This window comes from Musa acuminata, chromosome BXJ2-10, assembly GCF_036884655.1.
Source record: "Musa acuminata AAA Group cultivar baxijiao chromosome BXJ2-10, Cavendish_Baxijiao_AAA, whole genome shotgun sequence".
Lineage (NCBI taxonomy): Eukaryota > Viridiplantae > Streptophyta > Magnoliopsida > Zingiberales > Musaceae > Musa > Musa acuminata.
The window spans coordinates 32,754,713-32,773,822 of record NC_088347.1 but is presented as its reverse complement, the minus strand read 5'-3'; the positions used below and the strand labels follow the sequence as shown (position 1 = coordinate 32,773,822).

The window sequence follows — 19,110 nt, the reverse complement described above, 5'->3', positions numbered from 1 at the left end:
ACTTGGCGGTTAGAAAACTTAGATGCTCTCACTCACGGTTCATGGCCAGGGTTCTGCTGCTGTACTCGAGGATGTAGGAGGCCACCGTGGCGTCCACCGGCACGTTCGTTCCCCGATTCAAGGTCGGCGTCGGGAAGACAATTGCTCGCTGAGTGGAACGAAGCAGAGAGAGACAGAAAGTGAGTAGTCAACATCGACGGTTTTATTGACCCCGAAAAACCTTCTCGCTTTATGTCCAGGCCCCACATATCTACTCGGTGACGAAGACACCGGTGAAGTTCTGCGCGTAAGCTTCAGCCGTAGATCCTGCATGTGCGCGTTGCGTTATGTAGCACAACGTCGATTTTAATCACCCCGGAAAATTTTCTCCGGTCAAGCGTAAGGACGCGCGACATGAGGGCCCCACATGTCTGCTCGGTGACAATGACGACGGAACACTCCTGCGCGTAAGGTTCAAGCGTCTATTCTATTTGTGCGTCAGGTGTTATATATCAGACGTCGATTTTAATCCTCGGAGGACTGTCTGAGTCACGTGCTGGGACCCGCAACAACAGGGACCCACATAACTACTCCGTAACAAAGACAACTGTAAAATCCTGCGCGTAAGCTTCACTCGTAGATCCTGCTTGTGCAAGGAGCGTTATATAATACAAGATAACCCAGCTGATGTTCTTATCCAATTCCCCCAATTCTCTCTTTGATGGCTCGAATCCTCTCTCGAGCCCTAATCCGATCTCCCTACTGCTCCCATCGCCTCCTCGTGGCCGCGGAATCCGCTCTCCTCCCCTTCTCCGCCCGCCTCCTGGCCCTTCGCGGCCGCTCCGACGCGCGGATCGTCGAGGTGGACGTCGGCACCGAGGACGACGCCGGCGAGGTCGAGGACGAGGTCGAAATCGACGTCCTCGGCCTCCGCCGCCTCGAGGACGCCATCCACGCGATCTCCATCCGCAGGTCGGCCCCGGACTGGCTCCCCTTCATCCCCGGCTCCTCCTACTGGGTTCCTCCACCGCGGCGTACCGTCGGAGTGCTAGAGGTGGTGCGGAAGCTGGCGAACCCGCTGACGGAGGAGGAGACCATGTCGCTGACGAACATCCGCGGGTGGCCTTCGTCGGCCTACTTTGTGGAAGGTGATGGATTTATTGCGATCTTTGCTCGTGAGAATTCTTTTGGTTGATATCAGAAAAGAAAAGATCTTTTTGGTAAATTAAGTTGTCACCATAATTTCTTTCTGTTCAATGCTGTAGGAAAATGCATGTTTCAAGGCTTTAGTGCTTGCATCAATTAATGTTCATGAAGCGCCTTGCAAAGTAATAAGCTTCTATCTCAAAAGCATGATATTTTGGACAAGTCCTGATGGTTCTGCACTGGACTGATATACTGAATTTTCCTCTTTGTGTGTTAGCTTTTATTCCTAACGTTGCTTATGTTTATAATAGAAGCTTGTTTGAGCTACTTGGTGAATTGATTATATTCTGTCAGGGAGTAATTAATGCTGGTTCACTTAAATTGGCTCTGATAAAACTTTGAGATGCCATGGTTGTGATGCTGCTGCTATTATTTTTTGATACCTTTACATACAGGTAATTTAGTACCCATTGAGGTTCTGTTTTAGCCCTTATGGTTTATTTCTGAGGCCATTATATTTATTTTTTTATGCCAAAGTATTGATGGATTTAAGGAAAATAAAGGATGAGAAAAAGGTGAGAAGAATGGAAAATTTATCTTCCCGTTCTTTTCTTTTTTGTATTGGTAACATTCCTCCGGGGGTCATCTCCTTGTTTTAATGTTTTTGCATTGTTTTTCTCTGGATTCTTTCCCTCTTTCTATTGTATTTTGATTGAAAAATGTGTCAGAACTGAAGGGCATACCAGATGAGTCGATTTTGTTTAGTGATTGGTCCATGAGTAACTTACAAACCATCTGTCGTTAAAGAAAATTTTTAAAGATAATTAAATTAGAGGCTACTTAACTGTTACCCAGCTGGCTAAGGACCAGCCAAAAGTTAATTTTTAAGTCTGATTACCTGGATCTTGGACGGTACAGCCGCAATTGAGGGGGGGTCTCATCAGTCCACGTGTTAGTCTGTTTAAATAATGTTACCATAATTCACAGTGCAAAGTTTAAAAATCTTCAGTGGTTTTAAATATGTTCTTTGTTGCTGGAAGAACTATAGATTAATGAACTAGTGTTATGGGTTCGGTGGTGGTATAGCAACACCTATGTTGTGTGATTCTTGTTAGAACACTATTTTATGTGATTCTTGTTATAACACATACAAATCAACTACAGGTATTTCTCCACATTCTGTGAAGAAGAACCCGAAGAAGGCATCAGCAGAGTCTGATGATGAAGAGTGATCATTCTCTACCGACGGATACAGCTGGGTTGGTGACACATTTGCTTCCCAGAGGTAGATCAGTATGTTTATTCAAACATAATATTTCCTTATGCATTTCTGCATCATTATGATGGTTGTATCGCATTAGGTAGAACTTGGGTGGAGTACTTCTGTATCGGATATCAATTTGCAGTTCAATCGTGTGGTGCACTTCTATCATGCCTCTAATTTCTAATTAATTGTGTGCGTATGCCGTGTGTGTTGGTGTCGTGTGTGCTGTGTTGTGTGCATCCAGACATGCGTGTGTCCGTCCATTGCGTGCATGCGTCCATGTCTCTGTTTCTGTCTGGACATGCATGTGTGTGTGCATATGTTTGTGTGTGTCTGTTACTTTTATTGTTATATCTGAGACATATTAGTTCTGTTGTTTTCTCAAGAGAGTTGCCATATACCCCCATGTAAACTTGTCCGGTCATATTGATACCCTAATTTAGTATCCATGGTTTATCAGGGTGAAACTAGTAATGTTAACCAACAAACTGATGCATTATTATTGGAATATCAATATTGTAGCAGCTTTTAGCTGGTTATTTGATCCTTTCTGCTCTCATGTGCAGGTGTATGCTCTGCATATAACTTAGCTGCTGTGCCCGGCAGTTCAGGGAATGTAAATAGAGGAATGGAGCTGTTAGTTTCACTTATTAGCAGCATAAATTCTGTGTATTGGCTGCGTTTTAAATGTTGGTTTTTTTTTGTTCCTTTTGGTGCCTCTAGTTTTGTTACTTGATTACCAATATGGACAGCCACAAAGCTTTCCCCAAACTGCCAGTGTCGTCACAGCTTTTAACTTGAATCACACAAAAATCTCAAGATGCAGCATGAACAAACGTACATGTGGTAGTGCTATGACCCACTGTGTGCTGTGTCCTCTTGCTTCCTTGGAAGGCATTCTCTCTGGAATCGAAACAATGGTACTGTTGGCTTGGGCAGAGTAGGAATAGCATGGAATAAATTCCTCGGATAGGAGTTTGGTAGCAGTAGTTCCAGCCGGATAGTGGCAGAACTCCCACTCCCACTTTTTATGTCATCCGAATCAAAGAGTTTGGCAAGAAAGAGACAACCGTCTGCGTGTATTTATTTGATGCGCCATCTTTGGATTTTGATGGTCGAATGAGATGAGCATTCAAACTGGGGGAAATCAAATAGAGAATTTTTCATACATTTTCCTAATTAGGAATACTAAACATAAACTGCTGGATTCTACATACCCAAGTAACTTGGGTTTCTGCAACTCCGGCCATTAGTGGCTGCAATGCATGAATACATACACAAAGAGTAATTCGCTTGGTTATTAATATTTATAAGAAGAGCATTAATTCAAAGTAGCTTCTCATCTGCAAAGCTGCTATTACCTGACACGCATCATAGAGACTGATAAATTTCTGTTCAAACGAGCAGAATCCACAAAAGGAATGATTGGAAGGCTATGAGTAAGTTAACAAAAAACCATTAGTGTAGTAAAGAAGGAAAAGAAAATTTCTTAGCTCACTGCACCAAGAGGTGATCGTGGCGGCATTCAGTTGAAGGAGTCAACGGGACTAGATCTGCTTCATGCTCCAACGATCGCCTGCTTCTTCAATAAGCCAGATTCCATGGTTCTGCATCTAAGACTAGCATAAAACTTGGGACCAACAGGTATGGGGGTAGCTGTGGAAGAGTTATGCTCCACCAACAATTGGCATCTCTCCATGAGTCACTTAAATGGAATTGGAGTACAATTGCATCAAATTGTCTAGAGCTTCAGGATAAAATTTTCTAGCAAATAAATAGCATGGCCTCTTCACCCCGTTCCATAGACAAGGTCTCTTCTGAACTACTTTCTGTAAGGTAGTATGCCAAAATGAACAAAGAATTATTCATGTATTTTGGGTCAGTGAATACAAACAAAGAGAAATTGCATCAAGGATTACAAACCTCCATCAAATTCTTGAGCTACAACAAGAGATTTAACTGCCTAGTGTAACTTTGATCTACATCAAGAGATGTAACACCTATGCATACACTACAGAAGAATCCAATAATCAAGAGATTTACATCAAAGTGTTTGAGATCAATTCAACTTTGATCTAATGTAGAAGACCTGTTGCTCAAAAGTTTATACTTCAATTCCCAGTTTGAACATCGTTTAACTGCTGTTCCCATGGTTTGAAAAATTTTATGAAAGTCACTTTTCATACCACCATAAATCTTTTATTTCTATGGACAGAGAGATGCCTTTTGGTGAACTCCATTTTATCATGAAAATCCACCTTTCTTTGATTTGATTTTTAAACTAGTTATAGTTGAACATTCGTCTGCCATTGTCATCTGTTTCAGATTTATGGTATTTTAGTCTGCAAACCCTTATCATATTATAAGCTATCCTGCTAGCATTAAGCGTTGGTAGTTCTTCTTTGTCCATAGATAATGTAGTAGTCCTGGTTATCTTTTGGAGTAGGACTCCAGGATTATGATTACACCTCTTTCGTCATATGACTCCAAAGAAGTGACTCTATCCTAAGCAACAACCATTAAGTAATTGCTGCAGTCATGGTTCTTCATCAAAAACCTGAATTCATAGGGAACTTAACTCTTATTAGAACGGACTGGTTACCGTGAATGTTGGGAGAGCTTGTGACAAGGTGGAAGAAAAATTTTCACTTTGCCAGATACATGCATGCTGACATGTATATTTCAGATTCAGATGCCGCCTAAAGAATGGTAGTTGGTAATGAGTCTAATGACTACCTACCTAATAAATTTTAATAAACAAAAACATCAGTTCCTGACTAATTCAGATCAGACACGTGAATTCCTTCCTATACCGGGCTCTTCTGAGGATGAGTCTTTACACAATCCAAGTACCATCAATCCAGTGTTCCTCATCAAACTGTTGTGTTTCCAGGTTTCTCTTTTTTACAACTACAAAGCATCTTCTATCTTTTCTGGTAACACAAGATTTCACAATGTCAGCAGCCACATATCTGCTATGTCAACATAGAATTTGTTGTCTCCTAAATATCCAACAGTATATGTCTAACCAATTAATATTAGCAACTGAATAATTTTACATAAATGTAGAAAATAGAAACGTGAGAATAACTGCCTAATACTTTACAATGCAAGACCATCATAATATATCTTTATGAAGTAGAAGACAGAAGGACAACTGGGAGCAGATTTACAGAGCTTACCTTCGAATCACTTGTAACATGAATGCTCTCATCGATTGACTGCAAATGATAGAGCATCATTAATATTTAAAAATTGCTTTATATATGGATATCTTTTCTAAGCTATTCAAAAGAAAGTTGAACATACTGCAATATTTTTCAAGAGCTCAAAGGTAACATCTCGAGTCCTATAAGCCTTTGGATGCCATTTTCCTTCAGACCAATCTACATGGGTAACTGACCAATTCGCAATTCCACCAGGATCAACCATCTGAAAAATAATAAAAATCACAGGTAAATGGTATGAATCTCAATCACAGAATAGAATAGATGAAGCTACAAATAGGAAGACTAATTTGCTAACATGGAAAAGAGTTGGCAGATAATGCTCATCAGAATAGCAATTGCGTCCTTCCATTCCAGGCTGTGACAATCAAAACAAATGTTAGCATCAGAACATTTAAGTGAGGCAAGAGACAAATGCAATGAAAAAAACATATACATGTTCTGTATTCATAATGATAAGCTTGCTCCCATCTGTCAACAAATTTTGTTGAGGGTTATGAAAATAGCAGTACTGCTATAGTAAATTTGGAGGTAGTGTCTCAAACTTTACACAAGAAGTATATGCTTGAACATCCAAAATCATGTCTACAAGGATAAACAAAGAACAAAGCATGAGGCAAAAAGATGCTATTTGACTTTTTGAGCAAACTGAAATGCCGGTCTGTGCACTTAAACCATATACAAGGAACCTTGATAATTCTTCCATAATTCATTCAAGGGCTCGCTTAATAATTCAATTTCTAAAAATTCAGTAATCCAGAAACCATTTTAGGCCATCGTATACCGTACTTCAGCATGTGAAATAGAGTCCCAGTGGTTGTTTCATCTCATTTGAGAAGTCTTTATCTTCAGTTTGTGTTACTATTTTGCAATTAATTATAGACTAATTAGCTTTTGTTTTATTATAAGTATAGGGCGATGTATATTAAATAGCTGTTCTTAGAAAAAACATATTGAAGCTTTAGGTTGATTGAATCTCTTTCCTAATACTTAGTATACCATTTGTTGAAAATCCTTTTAGAATAATGAGATATGACCACAGATGTCCTCTATATAGACATACAAGCATGTTGAACAGAAGACTTTCTCGTTCATGCAGATTCGTTTTTCACTTAATTCTATTGTCCTTTCCTCGTTGTTTCTATTTTCAATTACTAAAGCTTCAAGCTCAGATATTATGTCACTTGTTTCTCTACAAAGTTATGCAACAATATAGAAGGTCAATATAGTTTGTAAGTTAGAAGAACCAACAAGTCCGTAAGTCTGTCACATCCAAATCCAACACTCCAACTTTGACACGTACAACACTTGCTTGACATACCTCTGGAATGGCCATTCTATGTCCCTTTTAGTGGATGAACACACCTCACATGGAGCTGATAATTTCCGTCATGACAGGACATTTACCCGAAATATACATTTCATCTCCCAATTCTTTTCAGATTCATTTAGTGTTAACGTTTTAATATGTATAATGATGTTTATACTAATTGATTAGATTCAAAGATTCTCACTTCATATGTCTTATGACTTCTAGGATAATCTTTATTGATCACTATATTACCTGTATAAAGATTAGCTTCTTATTTAATTATTATTAAAAGTTCTGGTTTGTTAATGAGTTGTTTTGCTTATTATTAAATAGTATACAGAAAACATAAAAAGTTAACCTGCATCCCTGTCATGTCGTATTTTACTCTCTTTTTTTCAAATTGTCCTATCATGGTTTCTGTACTACCGTGTCCACATTGTTTCTCCATCTGTTCATATGGGAATACATGCATCCTAGCTTGTCAATTCCAAAAGACTTGAAATTTTGTTAATGACTACTGACCAAGAAAATTACTGATTCATTTCAGGCCTTTCTTTCTGATGCCATTCACAAGATGAGCAACCAGTAGACACAATGTACTGTAGTGATTATGTTCTGGGAAAAGTTGCTTTATCATATTATAGAGAAGCTCTCTTTTGGGGATAAAAGTTAAGATATACCATGGTCTATCAATAGAGTATGATAATTAGTAACACAGAATGACATATCCCATTAAACAGGAAGATTTGTAATACGCAAATGATAAAGAAGCTCTTCTTTTGGATAAACCATGGTTTGTTGACAGAACATGACAATTTACTGATACAGAATAAAAGCCCAATTGGAGGTTTGTAGGGAGCTATATTGTATTGCATGCAAAATATAACTCATCACAACCATAAAAGCTTACCCTGCAATAAAGCTTGAATTTTGTATAGTAAACACCATCAGCCAGAATTAGCAAAGCATGTTGCCGCTTGATTGAGAACCACTGTTACAGGGTCAACAACTAGGATGTAAAACAGAAAATATCATGTAAAGTAACCAACATATTGTTTAAATTAATACTATTAATCACCAAAAAATATAGCAACAGTTTTTGCCTTGCAAACCCATATTGAAGGTGTACATATAGGGCATTATAATCACTTGAACTTCGTTTGCTGGCTTTATAATCTAATCCATGCTTTCTTAAGTTTCTTGGGTTTCAGATAATGGTCAGAACAAATTAAATTTGGATTCAATTTCTCTTTAAAGAATAAATGCACCCTACTGACCCTTGATTTTTGAAGTCATTACATCTTTAAAGAACCAAGAATATTTTGGTTTTTTTTTTAGAGCAACTGAAATTACTAAGTTATGTTTCCTAGAAAAATGATTTAGATGTCCGTGGTCTTTTAGATGAGAGCAAACCAAGAGTACATCGGTCATTAGTAGGATTATCTTGTAGCAAATTGTTGTACTCATAATCATCACATGGAGAAATGGCAAACCTACTCTTTATTTGGTCTCATTCAACTTCTAAAAAGCCTAGGGTAGGTTAATCTCTTTTCTATATAAATGACCCAGAAGCTTTAAACTGTTCTCATATGCATATGTATATGTACATGTATAAACAGTTAGATTAATCTTGTCACTTTCAGAGTACCTTGACTGCCCTTTATGGTTCAACAGTTTAGCTATTATGTAACATGTCACTTGAGCACAATAATCTTGAACTCTGATTCAGTAAATTTCATTATGATGAATTGTAGTGGTATATAGTACCTGTGCACCCTTCCTGAAATCTTCTTTTTCAATCTCAGGCAACATATTTTCAGAATATCTGCCTGTTCCATGAGGGCCAGGATCCTCAAAACTGAAAATAAGGCAAAAAAGTCATTTGCTAAAGCTGAGACTTCAGATTATATGCTTGTCTGTAACTGAAAGATACATAAAAGTAAGCCAGCATAGAAAATTCATCGGGAAACATATTTAGATTTCATATGATGTAGATGGCTGTACCAGTCAATAAAGCTGATATTTGTTCCCGTCAGATAGTTATATACATAATCAAAATTGTGTAGTGGCACACAACTGCAAACAAAAATTGAACAAATAAAATGCTGACTGATTGAACATCATCACTCAGTTGAAAAGAAAAAGCAGCATGTGGCTCCTAACAATCACCTATCAGAGAGCAACACAAAATGCTGATTATCAGTGTCTTGAAGTGCATTTACCAATAACCTCTTTTCTGCTTCAACCATTGAAATTTTTCCCCAGGCCACCTGCATGCACATTGGACATTTTTGAAATATGTCTTTTTGTAAGCAATAATTCATGATCCCAGGAATATAGATAGATTTTTCCTTTGATATGAAAGTCAAACTTAGGTTGATAAAAAACAACTGTAATTACTGTGATCCAAAATATTCATTTACAAGGAGTAAATGCAATCTGTGCTGTACAACTAAATAAGTTACATCTATTTAAGTTGTAACTTTTCTAGGTCCATAGAAATGTTTGTGCATTTTCCTTTCCTGCTAAAATATGCCTTTGCATCATGCTGTTTCTCAAGGTTAGATCCCTCCAGTTTGGCATCACGGTTAGGTGGCCCTGTTGGCATCCATGCAAGTATCCCTATGCATGTTGGCAGCCTTGCTTCAGGTACTCAGAATCAATTTTCTTGTTGCACATGGGAAAAAAAGATCCAGCTACATCAGAAACAAGGATATAGGACAATCTAATTGGGCTGTGAATCACATAATAGCCTAGCTAAAGGGAATAGACACGCTTAGCAGACCAAGTATAGGACAATCTAAGTTTTTTTCCTCATAGACATGAATTAGTAACAAAGGAGATATAACCTCTTAAGTCTGTACAGCCTTGTGAAAGGGTAATTACTATATTAGATTAAGTGAATATACAAGTCAGGTCAAAAGTTATAACAAAGAAGGAAAAAACTCAGCTGTGCACACTCCCACAGAATGTCTCGTCTGCACTCTACATCTGCTATACCTATCCTTTAGGGTTGAAAATGGATTAGTTAATATCTGTCAGAATTTGGACCCAGATATGGATAGCATCAGATTAGATATTCAGATTCAGATATTAATTGGACCCAAATCTTCAGGTATGAATTTGATTAGACTTTTTAAATTAGGATCAGATTTGGGACATCTAATAGCATCCAAACCTTTTTTTTAAATAGGATTGACTTGATCTTTTCAAGTCAATCCATCTACCAAAGTTTTTTTTTTTTTTTTTAACAACAAGCTGATTGGAACTTGCCAAACTTTCTTTTTCTAAATCTGTTTATATATGTGTATTTATATATGCATTACACTAATTACTTTACAATCTGACCTTCTTGCTTGCTGATTATATCTAATTTCCATTAATATTCATCTAAATCAATCAATTCAGAATTCCATTGAAGCCCATCCAAACACCAAATTTTACTTTTATCTTTCCAACATCTGATCTATATCTGTGTCTTTCATCTATCCATTTGTATGTGGTACATATTCATAGCTGTCTTGATCAAATATGGTTTCAAAATTTTGGATCCATCTATTATCCATATTTGTATTAGCATCTACATTTTTGCATCCATCTATTATCCATACCTACAGGCATGAGGACTTGTGGGAACCTGCCCTTAATGGGACAGCGATGGGGAAAATAAACGGGGACAGGAGTGGGGGGCATTTTATATTACCTGTGCAAATACGAGGTGGGGACGGATAGAGCACTCACCACCCCATACTCATACCTGTACCCAAACTCGACCCATTAATATGTGGGCTAAGCTGCTAGGCCCAAACACTAGATGAGTTAGGCTTTCGTTATTCAAATTAGATCAGGTGAACCTTGATTGAATCGATTATGATTTAATTAAGAACCATTTGGTTCAATTAAATCAAATGAAACATCTCTTCATTCTTAACTCTTTGTTTCCCGTCTTTTCTTCTATCTTCATTTTCTGTTCTAGTTTTTCTTATTTCTCTTTTATACATGGAATTCTAACCTTTTCCTCTTAATTATGAACAATCCCTTCTTTTTGCCAACATATAAGACTAGTTTGCTTCCCAGAATTTTTAGGTGTCATTTATAATATGAATGCTTATTCGCTGATATTCACATGTGATAATTCTACTGAATAACCTTTAGCAAAAGAATTGTGTTTCAATATTATTAGAAAGTTGAATATGTTTAAGAAAAAGCTCTTTAACCTTACATAAAAGAATTTCTGACAATGCATAGAAAATCATAGGAATTGGATTACATTATACACTTAATAAGCACCCAGAAAAACAAGAAAAGCATATATTTCTTGACAAACATAAGTTATTTGGCAGACAGCAAGTTTGGTTTTGGTTATATTCTTATTATATGTTAGCTGAATAAATTACACATTATATCAAGCAAAGTGAGTTCTTTTGTGCAACCAATGAAGTACATTTACATTTCTTCAACATTATATTTGGTAATTATATATACTTTCAGGGCAATTAACAGAACTTACAGTAGTCCATGCACTTTGTTTCTGACTGGAAATGAAAAATCAATTTAGATATTGGAAACTTGTTGAAAGAGTACCTTTTCACTATGGATATCCGTGCCAATGAATAAAGGACTCACATGTACTGGTTTTTCTGTTGATGCATGCACATAAATAGAGAATCTACCTTCATAACCCTGTACATAAAGGTCAAGATTGCATCAGATTGGAGATGTCATCTATTAATTAGAACTTTCATAAAAATATTCCAAGCTGTTGCTGTCTTATAGCAATAGACCCTAAAGTGCTTCATGAAAATAACAGCAAAGTTAATCCAAGTGCATACAAGTTTCATCAGCATAAGGAAAACCATGGTTGTGAACAAACATAAAGAACAACATCAAAACAGAGGGTGGAATAAAAAGAATAGTACCTGGTAGTTTTTTTGAATAAAGTCTGGTCCAGTTGATCCTTGTAGTTTATAAACAATACCGACTTATTGATTGGACATAGGGGTTAATAACACTCATAGCTAGTAAAAGATCATTTATTAAGAAGTATAAATTGATAAATACGAATACAAAATCCCAATTTCATGCAAAACTAGACCTCATAAAGTTCTGAAGGATTCACAAAGACTCCTGAACCAAGACCGGAACATAGAAAGATAGAGTTCAGAACCCAAATGACGAAAACATTAATGTCTTTTATAGCTGCACATAGAATTCAGTATAATACTGTCACATGATAGTGAGCCTTGCTATTTATAGTAAACTCATTCCTCTACAACCAAGATCTCAAGGGTTTGAGCACAAGCAACCTCTCTGCTTGTGAAAATAAGATTTCATAAATTAATACTGCATCTATGGAAGCAATTGGCTGCCCTTTTTAATACCTATTATTACAAATAACATCTCATTACATTGAATAACATACCAATATGGGCTTCTATTTTCATAATTCTCACTTTGTAGTCATTCAAGTCTTATATAAGAGATCACTTTAACATTCGGCCATATAGTGAATGAGCATAGTCCACAAACATGTTTTGAAAAGTTAGGTAAAGTGATCATTCTTCAACCTGGAATTGAAATTCACTCCTAGATTGTAATTTGCATGAGTTACAAATGCTATAATAACCAAGAATACAGGCAGGGTAGCAAATGATTATATAACTAAAAAGATGGATATCAAGACAAGGGTTGTACCAGGAAAAACTTCTCCCAGAGCTTTTCAAAGGGCAGTGAACCTGCTGTTAAGAACATAAAAGCGATTTTAGGATTCTTTGACTCCACAGCTGGTGCTGATAGAATGTCTCTAATCACAACACGAGCAGCAAGTTCATCATCAGAATAAACCCTAGTGCGCACAGGTGGAAGCCACTCCATCAAAGGGCTACAGACATGGGAAGACATCAAGTAGCATGCTGAATAACGCTGGGGTGGATAAACATATAGCACAATTAGCATCGTGCAGACCAACAATATCATGGCAATGATCCATAGAGGCCTTCTTGAGCGGGCTCTGTGGCGTGGAGCAGGCATAATTTTCAGGTAACCGGTACCGGGGCAACAACACCTGTTCAACCATCATATATTGAACCTCATTGGACCATAAAGTCGATGATAACTTCCAGTGGTAGTTGAATCCCAAAGGCTGCTAACAACAGTAGGCTCAATAAAACAGCGGCTTCAAAAGACACAGTGTTCGTTATTGATGTACTGTGAACCTGAAACAACATAACAGAATCACTAACTTTATGCATTTACAATCGGAAATCCCAATTCCACACAGAGCAAAAGCCATTCTAAACAAGGGATTCGAAACCCGAAAGACGAGTAAGACTATTGGCAAGATCAGGGAGAAGTTATTAGATTGTGAACGACATCCAGTTAGTTAAGACAAAGACGATCATCCTCCTCGAAAGCTATATCTACTCTACCAGCTACATAAACCCAATGGAAGACGATAATACACCAGAAGAAGAAATTTAACCAAACACATTAAATGGAGCAATAATTCATCCCGTGAGGTCGATTTCCAATTAAAATCGATACATGATAACGCAAAATAGTTTCTCAAAGACACTCAAAGAAACATTACCTAAGAATAGCAACAAAGGAGGACGAGAAAAGAATTCCCAGAAACAGATCGGTCTATTCAAGAAATCCGACTACGGAGTTCCCTAACAACAAGGACGAAGAATACCGCTACGCCAAGAGCAATCAAACGACTCCACGAAAAGCAAACGTAACGAGTTTCAACGGATACCGAAAAAATCGACCAAAATATCAGAGAAAAAAGCGGGGGCAGCAGCGTAACTCCGATCGACCGCGGAATTGACGGAAAAATGGATCTCGCGAGCTCGTTGAACTTCCGATGGAGAGGCGAGGAGGCCACTAGCGAGCAGAGCGTGAGATATGGCAGGGCAGGGTACCATCGGGAGCGTTTACTAGCCCGTGAAGAGGGATCCCGTCCAACTAGTGCATGGATGGAAATGTGACGCGTCCTTTTTTACGTACACAAGAAAAGGGTGGGGTCGACATAGTTGAACGACACTGATGATGAAATTGTAGAGATCTACTTAGAGGATGAAATGGAGGGGATCCGGGAAGCGGTCTTCGTCGTATCGCCAGCATTTTTTCCCCGGTAGAAGACACTTCTTACCTTTCGTACCCAAGGCACCCTGTTTGATCATTCGATAGACTATCCGGGACCCACGGCGAATCACAGCTGGCCTTCCTTGGCGCAACAGTAGCTACCGGCAGTTTTCTTGGAGGCAACGACCGCCTTCATCGAGACAAGGATTAAATGGACGAGTAATCAAAGAAAATTCTCAATAAATGTAAGGACAAATTTTCCAAAAAAATTTATATTTTTTGGATTTTTTTTCTCCAGAATTATCAAACAACGCCTCTTTATTAGTATATAATATTATTATGGATTGATTCTGAACCGATCCAGTTATAATAATTTTCATAATATTATAATATTTTTTAGTATATAAATACTATAATATGATTTTTTATATAAATATTATATTTATGATATTTTTATACTTCGTTATAATATTTTCAGTAATATTAAGAAAGCACTATAACATGGTAGTATTTTTTTTTAAAAAAAAATATATTATATTTATATTATAATATTTTTTGATATTATTAAAAATAAAATAACATAGTGTAAAAATATTAAAAAAATACTGTTTGAGAGTTCTAAAATGAAGGATATTTTTTTTCAAATCTAATTTTTTTCAAACCTTCGATTATTAATAGACGATTTTGACTTGTGAACTATGTAAATTATAAAGGAGATAAGAAGCCAAGTCAGAGAAGGAATGGTCCTTCCTTGGGTGTCTTTTTCCCTTAGAATTAATGGACAACTCTTCCTTTTTGACCTTTCCAAACCGGGCCCAGAAAGAACACTGTTCGGGAAGAGTCTAGTGGGTCCGTGTTGGGAATTGCCATCCGAAGTTGGTTGGATTCGTATGTCCATCTCATGAGAATGAGACAAAAAAAAAGGCTTCTTGATCTATCATATGTATGGTCACATCCTTACTATATTTCATAGCTCAATGTGATTGCATCGAAGGATACTGATGCTTTTGGATTTGATGTGATCGCATCTAAAATAAAAAAAATATAGCTTGATATAACCATATTCAAAGTTTATGATACATCATAATTTATCGCATCTAAAATCAATGATGCTTGGTGTCACAGGCGATCATTATACACCCGTAACATCCATCAATGGATTATTTATCGATTTTCCTTACTTGTATATATGTTTGACAGAGTGATGTGGAGGTCACTCATGAATCTACTATGATAGCGAATGTCTTAAAAAATTTATAAATATTATGTCACCTGAGTTATTAAAAATCATACTACTATGTAAAGGTATAAATTATCATATCGAACTAGAGTCGAGCGTGAAGCCTCCAACGAGATAATCATACTGCATGCCCTCTTTAGAGTCAACAAAGCTGATGAAGCAATTAGATGAATTACTGATAGATGGGCTCATCTACAATTCTAAAACACCATTCGAAGTTCTAATTTTCTTCCAAAAGAAACAAAATAAGAGTCTCTAATTATGCAACGATCATTGAGCTATAAATACGGTGATGGTGATGATGAAAAATAAGTATTATATTCCACTCATCGTAGGCTTATTCGACTAATTAGATAAAGGAAAATATTTTTTCAAATTTAACCTTTAGTCAGGGTACTAGCAAGCGTGCATAGCTAAAGGTGACGAAGTGAAACTACCTATATGACCAGGTATAGATTATTTGAGTTTTTAGTGATACATTATAGCTTAACACTATATTGTATACTCATATAAATCGATTTTTCAAGGAGTAAGAAGTTTAGTTTATGTGGCTATCATTAAATCCTACGATGAGTCATGCAGGACTAGAGGTGATTATAACTTGTTGATCAAGGTATCCTACTTCATCCCAACTTTTTGATCCATTATTCCTATGAAATGTCCTTTCTATGTTTAGTAGCTTAATGCAATCACATCGAAAGGTATTAATGCTTTTCAATTTGATACGATCGCATCTAAAATAAAAAAATTAATGACACTTATTAACCTGACATGATCCCATCTATAATCAATGATGATTCGTTGTGTTAAGAATTAATAATACTTTTTAGAGCGATACCATCATGTCTAAAATCAATGATGATTTGTAGCTTGATATAATCACATTCAAAATTAATGAAACATCATAATTTATACATATCTAAAATCAATGATGCTTTATAATATATTTTTTAAATCAATATTGTTTCACGAGCAATTTGAGTGTCTGAAATGAATAACGCTTACTTACTTGAGCATAATCATATAGAATATTATGAAGGAAAGTGATTTTTATCATATAATTGTGTTAATAGTTACAATGGAAAAATATGATTTGTTTTGGTTTTAGTGTTAGATTATGTAGAAGATCTAACATATTAATTTCTTTCATGATCTTATAAAAATAATATATTAATATTTATATAAAAATAAGATATTTTTTATCTTCTAAAAGGAATCGAGAAAAAACTCAAGCTTTTCATTCCTCGATGGTTTTGCTTATAAGGTAGAACAGCTAATCACAAATGATTGATCATGTGGTTTTACATTTCAAAGCGAACAAGTTATGATCAATGAAATTATTAGTTCCCTATGATGAACAAAGTAACTATATTGATATCTCCGAGCATGCTCATCGATCACGATTATAACCACAACTCAAAGGCATAAAAAATAATTAAGTAGACGACACTTTAAGCCTTCTATCCCTGATGAAATGATGACACTGGGCAACTTCACCCGGCTCCATTGCCTCGATGATGAGGGCATTACGATAACTTCATCGGTGTTTCTCACAACCGACTAGAAAAGCAGGATGGAATATAGAGAAATAATAATAAAGCTAAAGCCACTTAATGTGGAGGTCACTTATGAATCCACTACCATAGCTAAAGTCTTAAATAAATTTATTGACGTTGTGCCACATGAGTTGCAAAAAACTATATTGTTGTACAAATGCATGGATCACCACATCAAGCTAGAGTTGAGCATGAATCCTCTAATGAGACTACCATACATCATGACCCTTCCAAAGTCGGTAAAGTTTAGAAAGCAAATAGATGAATTGATAAGAAGTAGTCTCATCTACAGTTCTAAAACACTATTCAATGCTCTAATTTTTTTTCAAAAAAAATAAGATTATTAAGCTTTAAACAAGATGACAGTAAATAACAAATATCTCATCTTACTCGTTATAAACTTGTCCGACTAATTAGACAAAAGAAAGTATTTATCTAAACTCAACTTTCTGTTGGGATACTGGTAGGTGCGTATAGCTAAAGGTGATGAAACGAAGACTATCTATCTGATAAGTATAGACCGTTAAGTTTTTTGTGATACATTTTAGCTTAATCAATACTTTGATGCACTCTCATAAATCAATTAATCAATACTTTGGTGATTCATTTACTTTGATGAATCATTATCTACAGTAAAAAAAAAAGTTTAGTTTGTGTGGCTACCATGTAGTCGAATGAGGGGTTATGCAAAATCGAAGGTATAAACTTATGATCATGATAATGTTTTAATGATCAAGGTATCCTACTCCATCCTAGCTTCTAGATCCATCGTTCCTATGGTCATATCCTTTTTATATTTTATGGCTCAATGCGATCACATCGAAAGGGTATTGATGCTTTGAAGAGTATTAATGCTTTTCAATTTGATATGATTGCATCTAAAATAAATAAACTAATGACACTTCTTGAACTGATATAATCGCGTTCAGAATCAATGAGAATTAATTATACTTTTTAGAGTGATACCATCACGTCCAAAATCATTTATAGCTTGATATAATAACATTTAAAATTAATAATGTATTTAGACGTATCTAAAATAAATGATGCTTTGTAATACCTTTTCTAAAATCAATATGAAATGAATGACGCTTGCTTGTTCAATAATTATTTTTTTATTATATAATCGTATCAGTAGTTACAATCGAAAAAAGATGATTTGTTTTTGTTTTAGTGTTAGATTATGTAAAATATCTAACATATTAATTTCTTTTTATGCTTGATCTTATAGAGGAAACTAAATTAATATTTATATAAAAGAATAAGATATTTCATTATCTTCTAAAAAGAATGCAGAAAAAGCTCAAGCTTTTCATTCCTTAAGAGTTTTTAATTAAAATGGAGAATAGCTAATCACAAAATGGTTGGTCATATGATTCATAAGTGTAACTACGTTTCAACGTAATCAAGTTATAGTCACAGCTAGGAGGCATAAAAAATAATCAGATAGCTGGGACATCAGACCTTCTATCCCTAACGAAATGATAATATTGGGCAACTTCACCCTATTGAATCTACGATGAAATTAATTAATGAGATTATGATCTAATATGCATTTGAGTGATGCAAGACCAACCTATTAGATGTTGGACCGGAGTAAAACGTATTAGATCGGGCCGAAAAGACTTCGTGCTATGAGTTTGGGCATCGGGTTGAAGGATCAGACATTGCGCCAAGAAGATCGAAAGTTATAAGAGTCAACATGCCGATTGGGCAATACGTCGAAAGAGAGGACGATGCACCGAAGGATCGGACGAAGTGTTGGACAAACTAATGATATGTCGGACAACATAAGATTCATGCTTGTAATTGTGTGTATCTAGATCGAGTTAGTTAGGTCTAATTGAGTTAGTTTTAGGTATAATCACAACTTGATTATGGGCCAATTAGGCCTAAATTAAGACTGAATTGGACCTATTGTTTGGACCATCCAATGACTTATAATCGGGTCAAGCGTTGATACCGCCCAGACTAGAAGGTGGTACCATCTAATGTCACTATGTTAGGCGGTGGTACCGCCTAGTACTAATGATGGTACCGTTAGTACTCCGAAAATATAAGGATTTGAATTTTGACTCTAATTTTTGAAGTCATTTGAAGTCTATAAATATCTTACAAATTCCTACTTAGGTAATGCACGAAAATAGAACAAAAACTTTATAATTCTAAGGTTGTAATATCTTAAAGTATAGAGTCCCTTCTCTTAGAGCTTAGTGATAGTTCTAAGGGAGGTGTGTGAGGAAAATCTTGTAAAAGAGGGGTGTGAAAGTTTTCTCGTGAGCCTATGAAAAGGAGAAAGA

The 19,110-nt window shown here is 36.1% G+C and overlaps 2 protein-coding genes across 4 annotated transcripts; one reads left to right on the top strand and one right to left on the bottom strand.

The window, feature by feature from the left end:
- The first annotated feature begins 668 nt into the window (after window positions 1–668).
- Window positions 669–3,231, top strand: LOC135625251 (uncharacterized). Its single transcript, XM_065129771.1, has 3 exons — window positions 669–1,127; window positions 2,290–2,410; window positions 2,956–3,231. The coding sequence occupies exons 1-2, from the start codon at window positions 701–703 to the stop codon at window positions 2,355–2,357; spliced, it is 495 nt and encodes a 164-aa protein (XP_064985843.1). The 5' UTR covers window positions 669–700; the 3' UTR covers window positions 2,358–2,410; window positions 2,956–3,231.
- Window positions 3,232–3,669: 438 nt separating this feature from the next.
- LOC103969042 (glycosyltransferase BC10) lies at window positions 3,670–13,866 on the bottom strand. 3 transcript variants are annotated; one of them, XM_009382453.3, is made up of 11 exons: window positions 13,737–13,866; window positions 12,623–13,143; window positions 11,513–11,611; window positions 9,098–9,198; window positions 8,933–9,004; window positions 8,696–8,786; window positions 7,839–7,919; window positions 5,915–5,974; window positions 5,699–5,821; window positions 5,572–5,610; window positions 3,670–4,218 (listed from the first exon to the last, which is right to left on the bottom strand). In XM_009382453.3, the coding sequence occupies exons 2-11, from the start codon at window positions 12,956–12,958 to the stop codon at window positions 4,096–4,098; spliced, it is 1,125 nt and encodes a 374-aa protein (XP_009380728.1). In that variant the 5' UTR covers window positions 12,959–13,143; window positions 13,737–13,866; the 3' UTR covers window positions 3,670–4,095. The 3 variants fall into 3 exon arrangements, with proteins under 3 accessions (XP_009380728.1, XP_018675337.1, XP_064985842.1); XM_065129770.1 differs by lacking the exon at window positions 3,670–4,218 and adding an exon at window positions 4,932–5,322; XM_018819792.2 differs by lacking the exon at window positions 5,915–5,974.
- Window positions 13,867–19,110: the final 5,244 nt, after the last annotated feature.